Source organism: Apostichopus japonicus, chromosome 16 (genome assembly GCF_037975245.1).
Source record: "Apostichopus japonicus isolate 1M-3 chromosome 16, ASM3797524v1, whole genome shotgun sequence".
NCBI classification, from domain to species: domain Eukaryota; kingdom Metazoa; phylum Echinodermata; class Holothuroidea; order Aspidochirotida; family Stichopodidae; genus Apostichopus; species Apostichopus japonicus.
In genome coordinates this window covers 37,081,550-37,103,869 of record NC_092576.1, presented here as the reverse complement: position 1 = coordinate 37,103,869, position 22,320 = coordinate 37,081,550, and the positions used below count along the sequence as shown (strand labels likewise).

At 37.5% G+C, this 22,320-nt stretch overlaps 1 protein-coding gene across 5 annotated transcripts in view; it reads right to left on the bottom strand.

The window, feature by feature from the left end:
- The window catches only part of LOC139982257 (uncharacterized), a 153,356-nt gene that overhangs the window by 22,160 nt on the left and 108,876 nt on the right, over positions 1-22,320 (bottom strand). For 2 of the 5 annotated variants that reach the window (XM_071994927.1, XM_071994928.1), the window contains exons 22-24: positions 19,503-19,579; positions 15,740-15,810; positions 12,630-14,093 (exon numbers count right to left, since the gene is read on the bottom strand). The exons of 1 other annotated variant lie outside the window; for it this stretch is intronic. In XM_071994927.1, the coding sequence (XP_071851028.1) occupies positions 14,076-14,093; positions 15,740-15,810; positions 19,503-19,579 (166 nt within the window). In that variant the 3' untranslated portion in view covers positions 12,630-14,075. Of the gene's footprint in view, positions 1-12,629; positions 14,094-15,739; positions 15,811-19,502; positions 19,580-22,320 lie in introns of those variants that run through there. 2 more of the 5 variants (XM_071994930.1, XM_071994931.1) reach the window with 1 other exon arrangement.

The window sequence follows — 22,320 nt, the reverse complement described above, 5'->3', positions numbered from 1 at the left end:
TCCTGTATCTTTCCTGTGGTTCTGTGTTATTTACAAAGTGTGTAACTCAGTACAGGAAACATTGCCGCTATATGAGTACATGTACAAGACATCTCACTACATGTCTACATTACAGTAATTACAGTTACACACAGAAATAGATAATTGGAAGTGTTCCTGTACCCTCCCTGTGGTTCTGTGTTATATACAAAGTGTGTTACTCAGTACAGGAAACATTGCTGTTATATGAGTACTTGAACAAGACATCTCACTACATGTCTACAGTACAGTAAATATGGTTACACACAGAAATGGATGATTGGAAGTGTCCCTGTACCTTTCCTGTGGTTCTGTGTTATTTACAAAGTGTGTAACTCAGTACAGGAAACATTGCTGTAATATGAGTTCATGTACAGACATCTCACTACATGCCTACAGTACAATAATAACAAGTTATACACAGAATTGGAAAATTGGGAGTGTTCCTGTACCTTTCCTGTGGTTCTGTGTTATATACAAAGTGTGTGACTCAGTACAGGCAACATTGTTGTAATATGGGTACAAACATGTACAGACATCTCACTACATGTCTACAGTACAGTAATAACAAGTATACACAGAAATGGAAAATTGGAAGTTTTCCTGTACCTTTCCTGTGGTTCTGTGTTATTAACAATGTGTGTAACTCAGTACAGGCAAAATTACTGTAATATGAGTCCATGTACAGACATCTCACTACATGTCTTCATTACAGTAAGAGTGTTACACACAGAAATGGTAAAATTGGAAGTGTTCCTGTACCTTTCCTGTGGTTCTGTGGAAAAGTATGGTATGAAATATGCTGTTGACAACCTCCTCTAGCTGCTTGCTCTCAACAGTCTGAAAAAAAGAGAAGAAATGAATGAGAACAAGATCCACAATAAAATGGAAATCAATGCAAAACAATAAATTGTTGTACTTGTAACACATCATTTATAAGCTTGGTTAAGGTGAGAAGGATGGGCTAACAAATTACCAACAATGTGTGTTTAGGACCAGTGCGGTGTCTCACACTGACATAAAGGGACATACAATAGAACCATTAGTTCAATGTGATGATACAGAACTCCCACTGTTTACTCCTTGAAGGGTGTGAAGAATCGCGCACATTGAAACGTCTCATGCCGATAATCTGACCTAGTTTCGAATGAGGTGTAACAGAAGTGTTAGACACCACCATCGATCCCAGAAAATACACACACAGCTCGCTACCGTCGGTAATTTGACAATATAGCACAGTCAGTACATGCAGCTACGGTCAATACCCACAACACAGTGTACATATAATAGCAGCGATGGACATCTCAGGTCTATTTAAATATAAACTAAAGAATAACATGTGATGACCCTCCAGTCCCGATGCGCCCTCCAAAGCTAAGAACTACAGTACCCAATCGCAGTGAACCCTTTTATTGCACAAATAAGCACCAGCCCAGGAAGTTCAATAAATAAGCACAAGCTAACCTAACATAGCATTATTCATATAGGCCCTCCTGTTACGTGTATGGCAATACTTCAAATTAGCACAAGCTAACCTACAGTAACATAGCCTAGACCAAAGGTTATTCAAATAGGCCCACAGGTCTGTTATAAAAGAAAGCAAAACTGTACACGATACGACATTAGTCAAATTAAATATGGTTGCAAATAAAGGTGGCCGAAAACATAATTTCATGGTCTATCGACATTTGCTGAAACCTACAGAACTATCAAGCAACATTCGAGGTGCTTTTTGTACATCCCGTTCACATACATGTTAATTGAGGACAGTGTAACTTATGGCAGGGAGGTATTTACTAGAGCACCAATAGTGCAGAAGCTCATACCTTTTCGAGCTTAAAAATGTAGGGCCCACAAAACCAATTTTGGGCCCATGAGGGATACCCCCCCCCCTCCGTTAGCAGAATCCTGGCCACACCACTGGCTATAATTCCTATTTTCCCCTTTAAATCCTATTTTACCCACTCTCTTAAACAATACCACTGACCTACTGTACCCTATTAAACCTTCTCCCCTCCACCTTAGGAGACATAACTTCACAAGCACTCCCTACTGTATATAACTTCACAAGCTGCCTACATACCTCAGGCTCAAAGACTTCTAAGAATCGGCAAGTGCTGATTGGCTATAGGGCTCTCATGCTTACAGTTCAACAGTTAATAACAACTCCCAGTCCTGCTTTAATTCCACTAACACCTCTGCAGAGCTTTACCACAAATGTAAACAAACACTGCAGAGACTGGGAGACAAATTAAAGGAGCTTTGGCAAAAAGTGAAGGCTCAGATTTTTTTTAAACAATGGGGATTAATTGTAATTAATTAACTTTTGACCAAAAATTATTAGGCATCACCTTATTCATACACAATCCAACAATCATCATTTCAACTTTGAATATGATCCATCAAAATCTTGAGGAGATTGAGATATTTGAAAATATTACAAAGAATGACCCCCTAAATGACATTTGACCTCAATTTTCCGAACACCCCTCGTAACTCTCATCCCGAGGAACATTGTGACCAAGTTTCATTATAATTGGCCATACACTGTACGAACAGGAGCAATTTGAAAATATAGGGCCGCGGCCCGGGCCACAAAAGACCCCTAGTTGATCTTTGATCTCAAATTCATGAACACCCTACCATAGTACTATCGTGACAAACCCTCAACATTGTACCATGGAATCTGTAGGAGAAGAAGCATTTTGCGTATTTCCACAAAATGGCCCATTACGGCCCACAGGTGACCTTTGACCCCAAATTTTGGACCATCTCTGATGGCCCTATGCCCAATGGTCCTTGTGTCCAAATTTCATGAAATTCCATCAAACACTATGCGAGTGGGAGCGGTTTTACCAATTGTTGACGGATAGAGTGATAGACGCCGCACTGTAACAATAGCTCACACCAGCATGCTGGTATGAGCTAAAAATGAAAAGTCAGTTCCAGGGAGGGAGGGCCTGAACAATCGCAGATGATGTACAGTACAGTACATCCAGAAAGGAATCATTTTTTTTTACTTTAAGCAATTAAAAAACTGCGCACATTCAAACTTACCAATGTCAATGTGTTAACTCTCATACCTGTAATGCTTTGAAATGACTTACAGTCAACAGTATCATGGTACTGTATATTGTGTTATTTACATCACCTAGTAGTAACTCCTAAGCAGGTTTAATAACAACCAATTAAATCAATTTATTGTTATCTTACTAGTTCAAAGACTTGAGATCTGGCATTCATCCTTCTATTAAGTGTTCTTCTCCACTGCTAGCCCTGTAAGTCTGAGTAAACTGTGCTGCAATAAAAGAGTGGAAAAAAATAATAAATACTTGCAGACATAAACATGGTAGAAAACATCTAGGAATTACATAACAGTAAGTAATAAACAGGGCTATCAAATAAGAAGAGATTCCATTAATGAGATTTACTGTAAACTTCATTTGTAAGGATAAATTTTAACCAAAATTATTGACAGCAACCATGATTGTAGTACATTCCAAATGTACTTATCAGTGGCCTACAACAAACCTTATGAGTTGTTATGATCCTATACCCTACACATCTATACTAAAAACACTCTTCTACTTCTCTATAAAGATACAGGTACATATCAAGAGTCATCCCACCAGTGGCCTACAACATACCTTGTGAGTCATTTTGATCCAATACCCTACACATCTATACTAAAAACACTCTTCTACTTCTCATAAAGATACAGTCCTACATATCTATATTCATCCCACCAGTGGCCTACAGCATACCTTGTGGGCCATTATGATACTATACCCTACACATCTATACTAAAACACTCTTCTACTTCTCATAAAAATACACACGCTGATGAGAAGAAATATCAGAAAAGCCAGCCATATTACAGAGCAGTATATACATGAACATTTATTTCTTTTGAAGCCTTTCTCCCTACCACTTTCTCCCATTATGAGAGCTGAACACATCTTAAACTGCAGTATACACATTATTCAATAGCAAAGGTTAAAATACTCTAGTTCTAGCAGGGCTAGGCCTATCCTGTAACTGCTAGACCTAACTTAGGCCAACCAATATTTTACATTTGATTTTGAATGTTTCTACTAGGACTATGATCAGAAACGGTAGACTTCCTTACTACAAACACTAGCAAAGTGTCAACGTAACTTAACGCTACAGATGCTATGCTAATTCAGCCTGTTCTTTAGTACTGTGAATGCACTATCCGTTACCGTTATTCTTGTGCGTAGCGTAGCTGCTCGCTGAACTAGTATCTGTACAGCCTACTCACCGTATCGGCCTAGTCTAGATGTAGGCTAGGCCAGGCATAGTCAGTAGGCGAGTGAAAGAGTTAACGTTATTTTTATTAGTAACTGTTAGCCCAACATATCCTCAGCAAAGGCGAATATGTTTTAAGTGAAAGTGAAGGTTACTTATATATTACAAGCTTCACAAATCACTAATCAAGCGCTATCGTAGTATCGTGGGGTATCTTCCATAGTAGTACCGGGATAAAGTACAGTCGTAACCACTGATCTACAGTACACTACAGTGGTCGTAACTGCCTGATTGCACCATACAGACAAACATAAACATTGGCCTATGACGTAATAAAACAATATTTTTTGTTCGATCGAAGTTGTTCGTTATAGAACGCCCAAAGGGTAACAAATTATGGGAAAACAAACTTGCTGTAATTATACAACTGGTTGTAGCTGCATGCTTCAGTTTAGCTATATGGATATAAACATAATGATCCTCACGTGATAAAAGTTACGTCTTCAAATAATGACCAAGAGAATGTTTGCTAAAGCGTGCAGTCTTTAAACACGAATTATGCATTTGCATTCATGTTAAAGCCGGGGAAATGGATTGTCCTTTTACATGCAAAATTTCACGTCCCACGTACAGAAGCTCATACAACCATCCCATCACAAAAAACAAAAAAAAACATACATTTCTAGACTCTGAGAAGAACATTTCGATTTCTACGAAATATAAAATTATAACGTTTGCAAAACGATTTGTTGCCACCTTGTATCCGGCGCATCAATTACTCTGCGAAATGTTCAACGTTATAACATTGCATTTCCTTAAGCAACCTTCAACTAATGAAACCTCGCGAATTGGTAAATAGAGGTGATCAGACGGTCCACATCATTACACCATACTTCATCAAAATAAATACTGTCGAAATAATTTAGGGATTTAGCAAGGCCGTAGCGTGCGGATTGGGGGGGGGGGGGGGTCAACAGCCCCTTAGATTTTCACTTCCACAAAGAAAGGAGGCATATGATTATGTGAACGCTTGGAGATAGTATGCGCTATTTCAGTTAGTTATAGCGAAATGTTCATATCATTTATTCCGATTTCATTAGTAAGTAGAGTGCAATTACAAGAATCTAGGCACGTATTTTCAGGAATGTCGTTCGAAAAGAACACAGGATTAATTTTAACCGCTCATCACATATATGCAAGATCGTGCTTGTTTTGTAAATTTCTAAAGGTGAGATCTCAAAATTAAGAATGTTAAGATGCAACTTACAGGTCCTGGGAAGTGCGGCATTTCTTTTAATCTGGGAGGCATTTTTTTGGCAAAATAAATGTCCTTGCTAAGCTACACGCCAGCTAACGCAATGAAATATTCTTTAAAACGGCTCTGGTATATGCGCATAGCAAAAAGCATCACTATGAAACATTGTATGTTTCTTGATGTTCCTCAACTGCTTCCCCCCCCCCCCCCCAACCCTCCGAAATGTTCTCCCTACGCCTTGGCCTTGAAAAAAACTTGTATTGAGCAGTTCGACCAATGAGATCACGTCTTTAAAACTGTGTACCGCTGTTTTTTTTTTATATAAGTGACGTCAAATATAAAACACTTTCTAGCATTATGTTTAAGTTATCTTTTGTGTTGGATGTAATACAATCAGATTGGATTTACTTCATTTTCATTTTCCATTTGTTTCATTTTGTCTATGGCTACGATGAACAGTTATTACATAACTTCCAAGTGTCTTCTGTACATAGCCTATGTATATATAAATGTACGTCACGTATGTTTATATTATGTATGTAGCCTGTGTATTTATGTACATCATTAGATGTACATTTATGTATTAGAAATATAGGAGTCATCAATGACAAAAAGTGGGTATACAAGACATCCGGGGATGTAGTATTTTCTCAGGGCGTTTCTTGGCTTTGTAACCAATCCATGTCCGTTGTATAAGAACAATCAGTATTGACGAATGGGGCAGAGGGGGGGGGGGGGGACGGGGAGGGGGATGAGGGAATGGCGAAGGAATGGACTGGAAGGATATACTTTGGAAAACGGTAGGACCCCGCCCTCACTCCCTGAATGCTATACCTGTGAAACTATGCAAAATGCTTTCATTGCATGACGTAAGAGTCAAGTTATTTGTGTTTTGACAGGTGGTTTAGGTAGTTAAATGAATTTACTCTCTCTCAAACAGTCACACATCTATGTAACACCACTTTAACAATGTATTGTTCGTCTGAACGACACGACACTTACAACCAGTTAGGAAGCACACAGGGGGTTTTAGCAGGGGGTGGGGGAAATTCAAAATCTCTTCTCAATCGCATGTTTAAAGCCTACTCACATGTAAGGGTTATACTGGCCCTTTCACACCTCCCCCCCCCCCCCCCCCATCTCCGATCCAGCAGAAATTCAAAGTTTAGACGTGCAATGGTGCATTTATTCAAATTATAAGTTAGTTCTATATTAATATCTTTATAAATCCAATGTTATGGTAACTAATATTTTGTGTGAGGTTGAAAAGGGGTGGGTAGGTGGAAGGGGTGCACCCGGAGTTGTGAACTAATTTTCCCTGGCTGAATGTTTAAATACCGGACTGCAACATTATTCCCCGACATACGATATGAGGAGATGGAATTTCCCAGGTGCTCCTTTGCGCACGGCACTGAAAGAGTGCACAGGTGTCACGTGGTAACACAATGAGGAAGCTACACAGCACATCATTAACGGTGACCGACACACCACGCATTCACCTAATTTGCATAGACTGTTTGTTCTGTCCAATGTGGCTATTGACGCTGCGGGTCAAGTTCCCTGACACCAATACCTCGTCAGGACATATGTGAGTCCCCACCATGCCGTGTGACATGAATCGTCCATTGCCCTCATCGACCAGTTCCGTATAGTTAGGCATCCCTGCTCAATTATACACTTACACACATCCATAGAGAACAATTCTAAACGGGTCTATTAGCTTCAACTCCGGTCCAGTAGGGCCTTGGTTTAAAGTTTGGTGATATCGTGTCAATAATGTGTTAATAACAACTGTACAGATGATTTAGTTTACTTTTATTAAAAGTTATGGTTTGGCATACAATGAAAAACCGTCGGTGGTGAAATAAAGTTTGCATATATAACCATCACATGTTCACTTTCCACCAATCAGAGAAGCATAAATATCTCTAAATATGACAACCGATCATATGCAATCCTAACAAGTGGTTCTGGGAAACCAGTCAAAGTCAAAGGTAAGTAAAATTTACAGGTAAGGCTATAGTACAAATCAAATGCAATCACATATTAATATTTGTATTCATTGTTGTAAAAATTTTCTACGCAACGAAGAATGGATATGTTACAGAAGCGTTGATGTTCCGATAAACCCTCACAATATTTGCACTTCTTAATTTAAAGTATGAAATATGCACAACACATAAAAACAAAAACAAAAAAAAATTATGTTTAAGTCACAATACCTGACTTGATGATGAATTTAGGAAAACAAACTTCCGAAGTAGATTCAATGTTGTTATTCTACGTGCACTCTGACCAGATGGGTTAATAGAGAAAAGCTGTCGCAATCGAAATAAATAAATTTATTTTCTGTTACCCTTATGACGCGAACGATATACCTTAAAATCACTGCAACCGCCCATGTCAGCATGTTCATTACACTACTGCCGAACGGTCGTAAACAAAACAGAGAGGTTTGATTGGCGCATCATCATTTAGGCGGGGCTTGCAAATTTTGATTGAAGTTCCCTACAAACTTTTTATGCAACGGTTTTGTGAAAGTTACATATACATTTTATGTAACGTTACATTACATAAATCGGAAACAGACATGCAACTTTGTGGACGCACATGCTTGTAACAGTTTCGTAATATGTTACGTCACCTTATAAAGTAACCGTTAACATAATTGTTTCACAAAATGTTTGCATAATAGTAATGATCCAGTTACCTAACATGTTATGTAACATGTTTTGTAACATTAGGTTATATAATTTAGTAACATACATGTAACCTCGTGCACGTACCAGCTTGTAACCGTATTGTAATATTTTACGTCACTTAATAATGTAACCATAACAGAATTGTTAAACAAAATGTTTGGCATCTCGATAATCAAACTGTAATGATATTGTTCCACAAAATATTATGTAACGTAGTGAGGTAACTGTAATAGTATTGTTACACAACAGAGTTGGTAAATTGATAACCAAATTGTAATTTTGTTGTTACAAAATATTATATGTAACTTATAATGTAACTGTAAGAGAATCGTTACACAGATAGTTTTCTATCTTAATAACCAAACTGTAATGTTTTTGTTAAATAACATTTTACATAACCAGTTAACATAACTTTGACAATATTTTTTACACAAAAAATGGTTTGTATTTTGATAACCAGAACAGAGCTATTGGTCTACCTGCAGATTTTACTGAATCACACATGCGGTTACATATGAAGAAATAATGACGAACACAGTGAAATAAGTTGCTCTCATTTCATTACGCCTATAAATTACAAAGCGAGAAAATGAGTCCCAGCGTTAAATATTGCAACAGCACGCTAGATTACGTATAAGTTTATTTAAAAAATAGTCACTTCAAATACTTGCTAAATCAATTATGTACAACTGTCAACCCTTAGTAAGAAAAAACAGGTACATACCCCTTAAGCAAATTTGTATCTGCAGACTGCAAGTACTTTCAAAAGAATAGATCAGGATATCCAACATCAAAAGAGTTGTAAAGAATTACGAAAGCGACCGCTTTTCAAACTAGCTGCTATATCTGAGGCAGCGTTACCAGCGACAGCTGACGAGAAAACGCTAGATTTGCGAAAATAAAACCCTAGAAAACGCTAAATGGTAGTTTCCCTAACATTCGTGTTGTTTGGAGTCAATTTAGCACAGATTCGTAGGATGAATGGTCACCGATCACAAAATAGATTTTGAATAGTTGATTTGAGTGATAGTCTGACCCAGAAAATTTGAAAAAAATATGGAAATTTTCGGTAGGAAATTCCGAAGATTGGGCAAAAATACTCAAAATAAATTTGGATGGGTCGCCAAGTAAGAATTTTGTCTAAAAAATCTGAAAAGTGGTCAATTTTGGTAAATTTAACTAGTTTTAGGCAAAAAACGATAGAATTAACCAACATTAGAAAAAAAAAACGTGCGCTAGAACCCCACAAATGACTAAAAACGCTAGATCTAGTGTAAAAACGCTAACTCTGGTAACACTGATCTGAGGACACTGAGCATTGCGGTTTAGCGATTGGATGCCGGTTATACTAGGCTCGTTCGATCAGTGAAAAATGTTTTCTGAACTGTTTTCTCTCAACTACGCTAAATTGTTGATTAATAAATACTTCTTGGGATAGTTGAAATTTATTCAAGTATTTAGATATCGCTTATAACGTTATTGCTCAATATTTATTTCAGAATTCGAATTTGGGAAAATATTATTCTGTAAGTGTTCCTGTGGTTAAGGGTATTACCCGCCCATTTTGCCCGAACGCTTGCCAACATTTCTTAATGTGGTATCCGTCAGACTCGCTCGATCAGTATTTTTTTTTCCCCTTCAAATATTATGTAGTGTATGATAATATATATTACATTGGATGGTAAGCAAAATTTAACTACTTTGAGTTAGCTCAATCTTTAATTACCTTATAGTTATTGGCGAATATAGGTTTTAGGAAAATATTATTCTGTTAATTGTGCCAGTGTGGTAAGGTAACTTCCCGCCAACTTTGCACAAAAGCTATCCAATATTTCCTCCGGCGGTACTGCTGTCGGCATTCCGCTGGACTTACAAGCCAGCTGTAATATCTGTCGGTCCATTAGCGGACCACCAGCCGTTGCCTAATAACGTATTAGCCCATGCAGCCGCACCTAAACCTGGCCTATACTAATGTACACAAAATCCAAGTATTCTTAATTTTTCTCTCCACAGGAACAAATATATACAAAAAGCACAGGTAAAATAGTTTAGTAGAAATTCATCTTTAACTAAACATTCACATAGAGACCTAAGATTTTGGACAGACCCGCTGGTCAATGTGTATGTGAGCTTGTGTAAATTGCTGAGTGACTTTCATAACATAATATTTGTGGGAAATTTTCTACGGCGTTACGCTGTCGGTCTCCTGTCGGAATTCTGCTAGGTTTTTCCAAGCAACAATGTCTATCGGTCCGTTGGCGGACCTCCAGCGTGTAACCCCGGCTTTTTTACGACGTCGATTCGCTGTTGGTCCGCTGTCGGCAATACGCTGGGTTTTTCCAAGCAGCAATGTCTATCGGTCCGTTGGCGGACCTCCAGTGTGTAACCGCCGGCTTTTTTACGACGTCGATACGCTGTTGGTCCGCTGTCGGCAATACGCTGGGTTTTTCCAAGCAGCAATGTCTATCGGTCCGTTGGCGGACCTCCAGCGTTTTACCGCCAGCGTTTTTACGCCAGCGGACCGCCAGTGTGATGCGTACTGGGTCCGACGTCAAAATGTTTACTGGGTATATGCATGCACAATGGCGTAGCTAGGGGATTCCTGAATTTACGTTTTTTAATTTAGACGGATACAACATTATACATAAAATGAAAATTAACCATTTCGCCTCGAGACATGTTTTATAAATTAAGGATCCTTAGATGCAATCTGGTGCTATATTTTGCAACTTGAAGTAATTTTTTTGCTTTGAGAATTTAAGAATTAGAGTACTTTATAATTTTTTGTTTGAGTATTTTTTGACACTCCAAATCTCATCTGGGGGCACCTGGTGGCGGGAGGGCAAGTGCCTCCGCCCCCACCCCCCCCCCAGGCCACCCTGACAACGCCACTGCACGTTCGCAATAGTGTTGATAGACTGGTGCTGTAGCTTATCTCTTCCACGTCGCGTGCTCTTCGGATAAAGGGGTTTACACAAGAAAGACAATGTTACAGCCCGTTCATGTTACATGAAATTGTTTTACCATCTTACCAAAATGGGAGAATTATTACGGGCATCTCAATAGCCAATCGACAGCTGTAACTGTTGTAAGTGAAGCCTTAACCACGCCTACATCTTCCTTATACACCGCTTGATTCGATAGAAAATGTCCAATGTAGGCAGATCAATTCTGTGTCACGTAAGTTTCAGTAGCCAATAACATAGGCCAACACTGACTATATGACGTATGTCTGGTACGTAAGGCAATCACGTGAGACTCGATGGCCAATCACATCATGTAGCGATCATTTGCGGCAAGGCTAGGTATACCCAGGAAAACTGGATGTCAAGGTCATGACATGACCACCCGCTCTGCGCACCGGTCTATTGTAATTTCTGTTTGTTGACGTTCATCGGTACAGTATACAGCGACCTCAACTTTAACCACCGTATACTACCACCTCGTGGCCTGGCTGAAGGTAGCAGCGATTAAAAGAAGACAATGATGTTATAAGGACAGTATGTCAAAACTGTGGGTGGACGGAATGACACTTCGAGCGGCTGTTTTTTGTCACCATTAATTATATGCTAAGTATATATGCCGTCTCTATATGTATCATGTGGCCCAAACGTGCAATGTAACGGATACAGTCATGCTGTCATAATGTTTTAGTTACGAATAAAAATTACGAAACGAAGTAATGTATCTGTTATGTGTGTGTTGTGTAGTCTATATATGTGAGATATGACCCAAAATACACTGTAACAGATACAATAATATTGTGTGTATTAGTTACGAATAACAGTTACTAAAGCAAAGAACGTATATGTTCAGTAACTGTTTCGCTGTCTTTATGTGTAACAAATGTACTGAACTGCAACGTAACTGATAGACTTATTTTATGTATTAGTTGCGCTTTGAAGTTACAAAACAAAATAAATTATATGGTAAGTATCTGTTATGCTGTCTCTATATGTAACATATGGCCCCAAAGTGCAATGTAACGGATACAGTCATGTCGTATGTTTTAGTTATGCATAAAAATTAGGAAACAAAGTAATGTATCTGTTATGTGTCTGTTGTGTTGTCTATATATGTGAGATATGACCCAAAATACACTGTAACAGATACAATAATATTGTGTGTATTAGTTACGAATAACAGTTACTAAAGCAAAGAACGTATATGTTCAGTAACTGTTTCGCTGTCTTTATGTGTAACAAATGTACTGAACTGCAACGTAACTGATAAACTTATTTTATGTATTAGTTGCGCTTTGAAGTTACAAAACAAAATAAAATATATGTTAAGTATCTGTTATGCTGTCTCTATATGTAACATATGGCCCCAAAGTGCAATGTAACGGATACATTCAAGTTATGTATCGTGTTTGTAGGGTTTGTTTAATCTACGGACTCGTTAACAAAGCTGGCGATTTTTATTCTGCTTAAGCTTGTAAACGACAGATAACTCAATGAAACTAATATCTTTTGATATGAAAAATTCATGTAACCATGTCATTTCTCTAACTTTTAGTGCAGTAAGCTGGAAAGGTCGAAGTTTAAATTTGGCTAACAAGTACTAAAACTTTAAGAACGCTCATTAATTCGTCCCCCTTAGAAATTATATCACGAGTAGCAAAATAAAGAAATGGATACTCCAAATTATTTAATATTAAATTCATTATTGTACAGAAACTGACTTAATTGTTTACTATAATACAAAAAATACATATCTCACCATTCACATACTCTGATATCCATATGTCACTATTCATCTTTTGTACAATTTTGTTCCAAATTTCGCGTCAAGTTTAGTTATTCTATTTGCTTTAAATTATAACATACTTATAGATTTCCAAGAGTTGAAAAGACATGCCTCAGTCTGGACATTTCCATGACGTAATTAAGTCTCCATAACCTCTCCACCATATGCAGTTTCTTTATTTACTTACTGACACTATCCATAACCACTCACGCATCGATTCTCGTTATAGAATCACTATAATTATCATGACACAATATGTACCTCTAAATTAATCAACACGGAGATAAACTACATAAATACTGTTGGATCAGTGTTCTTTCTTTCAAGATTCCTGGTTTCATGATATGTGGTGTTTGTACTGTACTTATGTGACAACCACGGTTACACTTGGAAAACGTTAAATTACCGTCTTTCTAATACTACCACGAACTTTAACTGTATCTACAGTGTTACGCAACCTTCTTTCAAACTTTACCTAAGTCACAATGTGAAATCCGAAAAATCGAGGCAGCCAAAATCATCAAAATTCCATTTTCTTTGTAATTACTCCATCAAGTACAATTCGATGAACAAGTTTTTTTTTTTCCCAAATATTGTGTGTATTCTTTTCTGGTATAACTTATTGATAAACACGTCATTCTGACATAAATGGTTCATTCTATATAATTGACAGAAGAAATATCCATGCAGTGATACAAGAAACAATTGCTTAACAGAATAAACAAATTTGATAATCTCAGCATAAAATCGAGAGAGTTAAAAACAAGTATGATGATGTAAACTTAACTACATAACTAACAGTCCCCTAAGCAAGAAATGTAAACAAATATCGACACATGGTATATGAAAACAGCGATGGTGATTAAAGCACAGAGAAAGATTTAAAGAGGACGATGGCCAATGTTGTAACAACGTCACAATTATATATAGAGACCAGAATTCCCTTTGAAGTTTCTCAGTACCTTCCCAACTTGTTTTGTGTAAACCTCGGAAAAGCTATTGTCGATGAACTGAGTGGTGTATATTAACTCCAGCAGGATCAGAACAGGTTGTCTTCAGGAACATCTACTTGCGTAATTCATCTACCAGGATCCAACCTTCTACAAGACAAAGAAGAATAAAAATCATGCAAACAGATTGCTTTAGTATTAGGCCTAGTCATTTACATTATTATTGTTTATTTTCTTGTTGAGGGCAGGGTTAATGATCATTTTCAGAATTTTGTTTAATACTATGATCATTTTTAAAAACGTGGATGTATAAGAGTGGAATTATAATATACAGAAAATGTTTACTAATAAGTCACTGCTTTTCTCATCTAAACATTACAGCTTATGCAATCAGAATGTGTGGACATAAGGCCTAATAATTGTAAATGTGTATTTTTTTTTGTGGGGGGGGGGGGGGCGGTGTGGATAATCATAAACTTGAGATATTTGGATGTATAAGAGTGGAAATCATAATTAAAAATGTTTATCCTTACCATCAATTATATGTAGTGTGTTTAATAGGGAATTCATTAATATGACATTTCTGCATTACTATGACATTTCAGTTGGTCATAAGGCAAATATATATGTGTGTATGTTTTGTTTTTTTTAATTGTACCTTTAGTTACCGAGTGCTTGATTGGATTGTTATGGATATATGATTGATTACTATCACTTTACCCTACTCATTGGATGATGAGAAGTTTGTGTTCACTTCGTCATTTAAACCAATATGTTAATGATTGATTAGTTATATTTGTTCTCTACATGACTTTAAACCTCTCACTGTTAGGTATGTAATATAGTATACTAATACTTCGTCACTTTACCATGGTGACTGTTACTACACTTAATGCTATACCCATTTAATGGCTTGTAACATACGTCACTACATTACTACTTGAATCGGGCTCGTGGAATAAGTTACATTATGCTGTTCAATATGTTTATCAATCTTATATCAATCCAATCCATTTATTGCATATTTAGCAATGATTGCCTAGTACATCACTTTAAACCAACCATTTAATTGTTAAGTAATATTTGTTAAAGTTCATTTTAATCAACCCACTGCCCTATTTGTTCTTTCGTTATTGATTGCAAATCAGTTTCATCAATTCAGTGCAAATTTTGAAATATTTGTTGACTACATAATTCTCAACTACTCAGTGTGTGTTCAGTAATATTTGTTGACTACATCTTAATCCACTCAGTGTATATTAAGTCATATTTGTTGAATACATGCCTTTAATCCTCCAGTGTATATTATGCAATATTTGTTGACAACATCCCTTTAATCCATCCAGTGTATATTTAGTAAGATTTGTTGACTACATTACTTTACTCCACTCAGTGTATGTTTAGTAATATTTGTTAACTACATAAGTTAAACCACACATAGCCTATTTATAAATATAGGATTACTATTAACTTCCATCAAATCACTCAACGTGTTTTGCTTCCTTGTCTCTACTCACCCGATATGTCAGTACTATCTTTATATATACTACTTCTCATTCATTAACCATCAACTGATAACCGACATATGACTCAATTAAACAGTTATTACTTCCTGTATGTTACTTTGACTAAGCCATGCTGTGTCCATTGGCTTGCACTGAATTACAAACGTCTGGGGATACTCAAGTACCACACCAGTTGTATGTTCATGCTCATTCTAGTAATTACATCTCGAAATGTTATTAAAACAAATATAATAACATCATCATCATACAAGAGATGATATGAGTACTTACTTGCCAAATACCAGAGTCGAGATTAAGCTTATATTGTTCATCAAGCTTATGAGCATCAGGAATCCAGAAAACTGTAAGAAACAAACACGATTAAAAAAACAATATTATATATAGGCTATAACGCATAAAAGAATATCAATGATGTATTAGTGAATGTAACAATTTCAACAAACACAATATAATCAACCATAGTACGTTTAACTAAGATCTTTATTGTCTCTAGGGATGCATATTCTTTCTTTTCGCTAAAATATTTTAGGTTGTCATGGTGTCACGTGTTCTTGTGAATATTGAGAAGATGGCTAAGTCAGACATACTGTAGGTGAGATATACCTGAGAATGCATATTAAACACACACAAAAAAAGCAGTAAATATTCTCAATGAATCCCTCTATCCGTTCCAGTCCCTGGTAGCACCCAAATACCATGAAATATTAAATAAACTATCAATCTGTTCAATGTTACACGATAAGATCATCAGACACATTTAAAACTGTAATTGTTTGTTTTAATCTGCAATATTTGACATTTATTAAATAGTTGTTTAGAATTGCGAGTGATTACCATTCCGCCAAATCTCAAACCGTTAACAGGCGCGTATCCAGGATTTTCTTACCCGGGGGGCGCGAATTACTATCTAAGCGGAGCGCCACCTTCGGTTGGCGCGCAGCGTACAAGAAAATTTCTGGTTTTGATACCCCCCCCCCCCCCAGATCACCGGAAACGGCACTTCTCGGGCTTGAAATGACCAACCAGATGTACACTTTTGGCCTGAGAACCAAGTATTTCCTAATAGTTTTTTTTTCCCTCATCCATAACCTTTTTGAAGATTGTCAACCCGGCACACGTCATGTTCGACCTGATCGCATGTCCTGTGGGTCTTTGCTTTTCTCGTGAATAAACTCACTTCAAAACATACCCATAATGTTGTACAAAATTTCATCTATGGACAACCAATATAGAAAAACTACCTTCAATCCCTAACAGACCGGTCAAAATTGCACGAGTAGAGGGAAGTGTGATGCAGAATGTTGGTCAGAAATTTTCGAAAATTCAGACACAGTTAATTTATTGGTGTACAATATTAAACCTCTTATAACGGCTATTATAAAACTTGGTTGAAGGAAATGAAAAAATAGCAGATATTTCCGAAACCGAAAACTATACACACATAGGCGTAGGAGGCGCGGCGGCAGTGGCGGAGCTAGGGGTATTGGTCAGGAGGGGCGAGAATGGTCTGTAGGGGCGCTTTCGACACTATCTAAGCGGAGCGCCACCACTGGTTGGCGCGTAGCGCACAGACAAATTTTGAGTAAAGATACTCCCTAGATCGCCGGTAATGACCCTTTCAGGGCCTGGCTAATTTGCAGATAAACGAAGAATAGAGTGTCATCGCCAAAGTACACCAACAAAATGTGACAAATGTCAATAAGTAGATGAGAGCGCAATAAAAAAAGTCAATAATCTAGAATAAGTAAAAAGTGGTAAAGAGCTGAAAAAGGCGCCAGCAGTCCATTTGAGTCCTTCAGGGGGCGCATGCGCCCCCTGACCATATGGACGCTCCGCCACTGCGCGGCGGGGGTGCAGCCCCTAATTCGCCATTACTAATGTAAAAGAAACTTTTGACATAATTGGACCTCCATGCTTTTTATATATCTATATGAGACATGTCGTTGTTTACATTAGCATCCCGCGATATACTGCGCAATTTGAACGGACCGTACGGTAAATGATGGCATGCGATGTAATAACCGATGCTTGCTTATATGATATTGGAATTGACACGTTGAACGCGCGCTTCGCGCGCGAAAATTTTTGGTTATTTTTTTCAGGCAAGTCGGACAGTTTTGAGGATTTTCATCCTGGAACGCCATTTTCATGGTCACTGATATGATGTGATATCTGCTGTTTGCGTTACAAATTCGAACAGGCGCGTAGCGAGGAATTTGCCAAGGGAGGGGCGAAGCCTGTAGGCAAATTATCTAAGCGTAGCGCCACCATAGGTTGGCGCGAAGAGTACAAGAAAATTTTGGCCGAAAATGCCTCCCAGATAGCTGGAAATGGCACTACCCAGGACCATTTGTTAGCGCGAAGCGTACAAGCAAATTTTGGCCGAAAATGTCTCCCAGATCGCTGGAAATGACACTTCCCAGGCCTTGTAAGTTGCATCTAAGCACTTTCTATTTTGAAATTACTTAGCGATATCATTTAAAAAAATGCTGAATGGGGGAGGGGCGGTCGCCCCCATTCCAAAATGCGTCATGTTCCCGGACGACACGGTCGAGTTCGAGACCAGCCACAGTTGGTTTCATAGCACAATTCTACACACGCGTTATAATAGACCATATATAGTATATATATATATAGATCATTAGTGAGAGAGGAAAATGGAAACGTCCAAAAAATGGAGTTGTCAGTGTATGGGGTAGGGTGAGGCACACTTTTACGAAATCATTGATCCGTCACTGGCTACCCTTCAGGGCTGCAATGATGTCACTGTTCCTCTTTCTCTTCCCGGTGTCTTCGCGTTTTTCTTTTACTCCCTCCTTTTCTCCTTCTTCTCTCTCTTCTTTTTCTTTTCCCTTCCTTCCTCTCCTCCTCCTCTTTTTCCCCTCGTTTTTCCTTTTTTCTTCTCTTTTTCTCTCTCCTCTTTTTCTTACCCGGGGGGCGCGCGCCCCAAACGCCCCCCTGGATACGCACCTGGTTAATGTGATTGTACATATAACTTGAACATCGGCCTTAATGAACACGAAGCATATCTATCTCACACTGCAATTCGCAGGTATATAAAGATAAAGTACCTTTATTTCGCCATTTAGGAAAGATCTTAATCCTTGGGAAAAACATATATTTCAGACATTACTAAAATTTCACAAATACCCGACAGTGTAATTAGCCTGCGAGTGTTAACATTTTAACGATGTTACAATACATGTGTAATTTTGTTAACTTTGGAAATCATCTACTAGTGTTTGTCAGTATTTGCAGCATTTTCGTAGCCGTGAATCCATAGCACAATACCAGGTCAAAGGGCGGGTACCGACACTTTTCAAAATATGTTCTTCGCGATGGGGTACAGAATAAATATTCTGCCCTCCATTGTATGTTTAACTAAAGGATGCATTACAAGGCAGTGCTAGATCATACAGTTGGATCATTAGTCGTAACTCTGTAATGCTGCGAAATTTGAGATTGAAATTCTGAATTTTTGGTATAAAAAAGCAACATTTCCAGTATCCCCCTTTAACCACCGTAGTACCGAAAAAAAACTAAGACCTAACAAAATCCCTTTCTGTCTCCGTATGTTAAATCGATTCCTACGATACTGTTTATATAGCTATTTCTAATGACGTACGCAATCAAACAGCCTGTCTTTATTTTATTGTAGTATTGGTTTCTGTAAGATGGGCTCAGTACACAGTTATATGTATTTTCTTCTAAATAATGTAGGATCGTGATGGCTTATGACAGTCGTTAATGCAGCAGATTGACTTCATCAAGAACACCAATTTACTTAACTTGTTGCAAAGTACACTATACTGTGTATTATACAACATCAACAATTAACGATATCTCCCAAAGTTTCCGACTCATGAATATCTGTACATGTTTACTGCAACAGGCAATGACGCCCTGTGATATTTAGCCCCCTCAGTTTGACTGAAACTAAAACCCAATCAATGTCGGCTACTGGAATGGTGTGAACTGTAAACAACATGACACATGACAGAGTCATCAATCGAATAATAAATATGAACTTTACCTTTCACTCCCCGAGATTTCAGTGTGGATAGAGATGGTCCGACGGATATCGATGAGGGCAGCAGACAGTCCATTAGGCTATAATCAGAGAAAGAAATAGAATCAGTCATTTGTCATTACATCCTTCTTTAAATGTTACTACTTTTGATACTGCAGTATAAAGATTAATCAATAGAATGCAATACATCAATAATTGTTCCTTCCTCTGTTATACAATCTCACACATCTGTAAAGTATTTTGGAAGGAAAATTGACATGTTAACAAATAATAACAACACTGCCTAACAATTCATTTATATCTTAACTCCCCATATGGATTCCCATCAGAATATATAGGCTACGGCTACCATCAGAATACTCTAGCGTGCTTTTATATCTTCAATTACATGTGTAAAACAATGCATAAAGCAGAACACAAAATCTAATGTTCCCCTAAAGCCATTTGACAGAATTGGTGGGGGGGGGGGGGAGGGGGCACCAGTAGTAGTGATCCTATTCTTCCCTGGCAGAATACAAAAATCCGCCAACTGAAACATATTACCCCAATTTATTAAGATCGCTTTCGATATAATAGTATGCCTAATGAAATCGTATAAGATGTTTAGTTAGTATCGTTTTCTTCCAAACATCTTATGGCTAACATAATAATAAAATAGAGACAGACTTAGTACTTGTCAAAATGACCTTCAGAATAACAGATCATTGACGTATCCAGATACCGTAGCTGCAGTCGTTTAGTCACGTGACGTATTACAGCGCGATTGACAGGTCAAGTATAAAGAATACAATGAGCTTGCTATGCATTGTACACATCATCATATAGATTACAATGAAAGGAAAGTTAACCATCACTGGTATGACTGTACACAGATGTCATATGTCAGATATACACAGTGTGTGTAGAAACAGCATGATCACTGTACGGTAATAGTATAGTAGAATATTGACTGAAAGGGGATAAAACTTTTGTATGGTGAAGCAGTCTTATCTGGATGAAATTCATTTTTGTGATTGTGCGTGTATTAGTATTAGAGAGAGAAAGGCCATTAATACTGTAGGTCACAGCTACTACAGACGTTGCTCTCCAACATTGTTTGTTTCTTGTTTTTTTCTTCCCACCAGAGGCGCACGGGGGGGGGGGGAGGTGGTACTGTAAAAGATGAATAAAAAGTACGAACTATAATGGAAAATCGCACTGATGAAATATACTTCCTTTCGGTAACGAAAATCCAATACATAAATAATGAAATGGTACATCAATGACCTTGAAGAAATATTACTATATCAGCAGGAAGGGTGTGGCGGGGGGGGGGGGGTCAACTACAAGTGTAACATGGGAGGGTTAGAGTAAGGTAAGAAGGGGCTGAGGAAACAACTTATAGTGGAAAGGGAAAGAAGAGGGTAAAGGAAGTAATATATTACAGGGTCTAGTTGTTTTTTTTAAGGGGAGATGGAAGGAACAAGGTTAGGTGCGGTAGATGTGTACATGTTATATTAACGGATTGAGATTAATAAGTAATGTTTTCTTCTTTTGCTATGTTGATCTTGGTTACAAGGACTTTGGTCCGTTGTTATAACTTGTGTTGGAGTGAATAAGCTAGTTACTATGTAAATATGTATTTCCGTCTTAAATAAATAATTTATTGTCCAATCTAAAACCATGATGGGACATCAATTTTTTTAAGACTTTATCGGCCCAATTATTGACAAATAGCTAGTATGCCTGTTATGAACAATTCCCCGAATTCCATAATGTTCCAGTTTGTTAAGTTTAAACAGTGGTCAATGAACCATCAATAACTGATGTTTTGGTGATCTAGTGTTTTTGTCCAGTAATTCTAATAATGCCATAGATGTAGACCGTCCAGGCCTGAAATCTTAGGTACTCTCAGAAAAGAAATGGTGCTTGGCAAGGAAGTTATCCACAAAGTTATCTTTTCAAACAAGTATTTTAGTAAAAACGGTAGTGAAGTTGTAATAATTTCTATTCCAAATACTGATACCGCCCCATCAACCCCCCCCCCCCCCCACCATTCATGATATCCACGAAAGCCCACAACCGCATTCACCATGTGATGTTTGTTGTTGAAAATTCCAGTAACAGTACTTAAAGTGAACAGCTTTATCACACTGTCAATAACGCCTGAGATTAGTTTCTTAGGGGACTTTCCCTAGTTCTTTACTAGTATATTAATTCAACATTTACAAAGATCTAGTTCATAGCGAAATTATGCTTAATATTTTGAGAAATAAATATGTATATTAATAACTGTCAAATACTTTATATATTGATAGGCCGTGGCTATTCTTACGACTAGTCGTAACAAATATTTATAAACTATTCTTACTACATCGGCGAATTCATGCGAATTAAAAGTAAATAAAGCAACTGCACATGTAGTAGGGGTAACCCTAACCCTAACTCTAACCCTCAATCCAACCCTAACCCTAAACCTAACCCTAACCGGAAATTATTGTTACTCCTCGTCGTAAAAATAGTACGCCTAGTTGTAAAAATAGCAACTGTGCATGCGCAAAAGGGAATTATTGTTATGACTAGTTGTAAGAATAGCCACTTTGATATTGATAACCATTTGCTCTGTATTAATATATTTTTTCCCTATACACTTGTTTCCCTTTGGTTTCTTTTCTTATTAATTTCATACATACCCGTATCTTTTCTCTCTTTCCTTTCTTCAAGTTTCTTCAACAGTTATTATTTTCAAATAGACGGAAACAAGTTATACTTAAAAAAATATATTCTTTACAGAATCAAATCAACATCAGGAAGGCCTACGGATGATTTAAAACCAGACAGT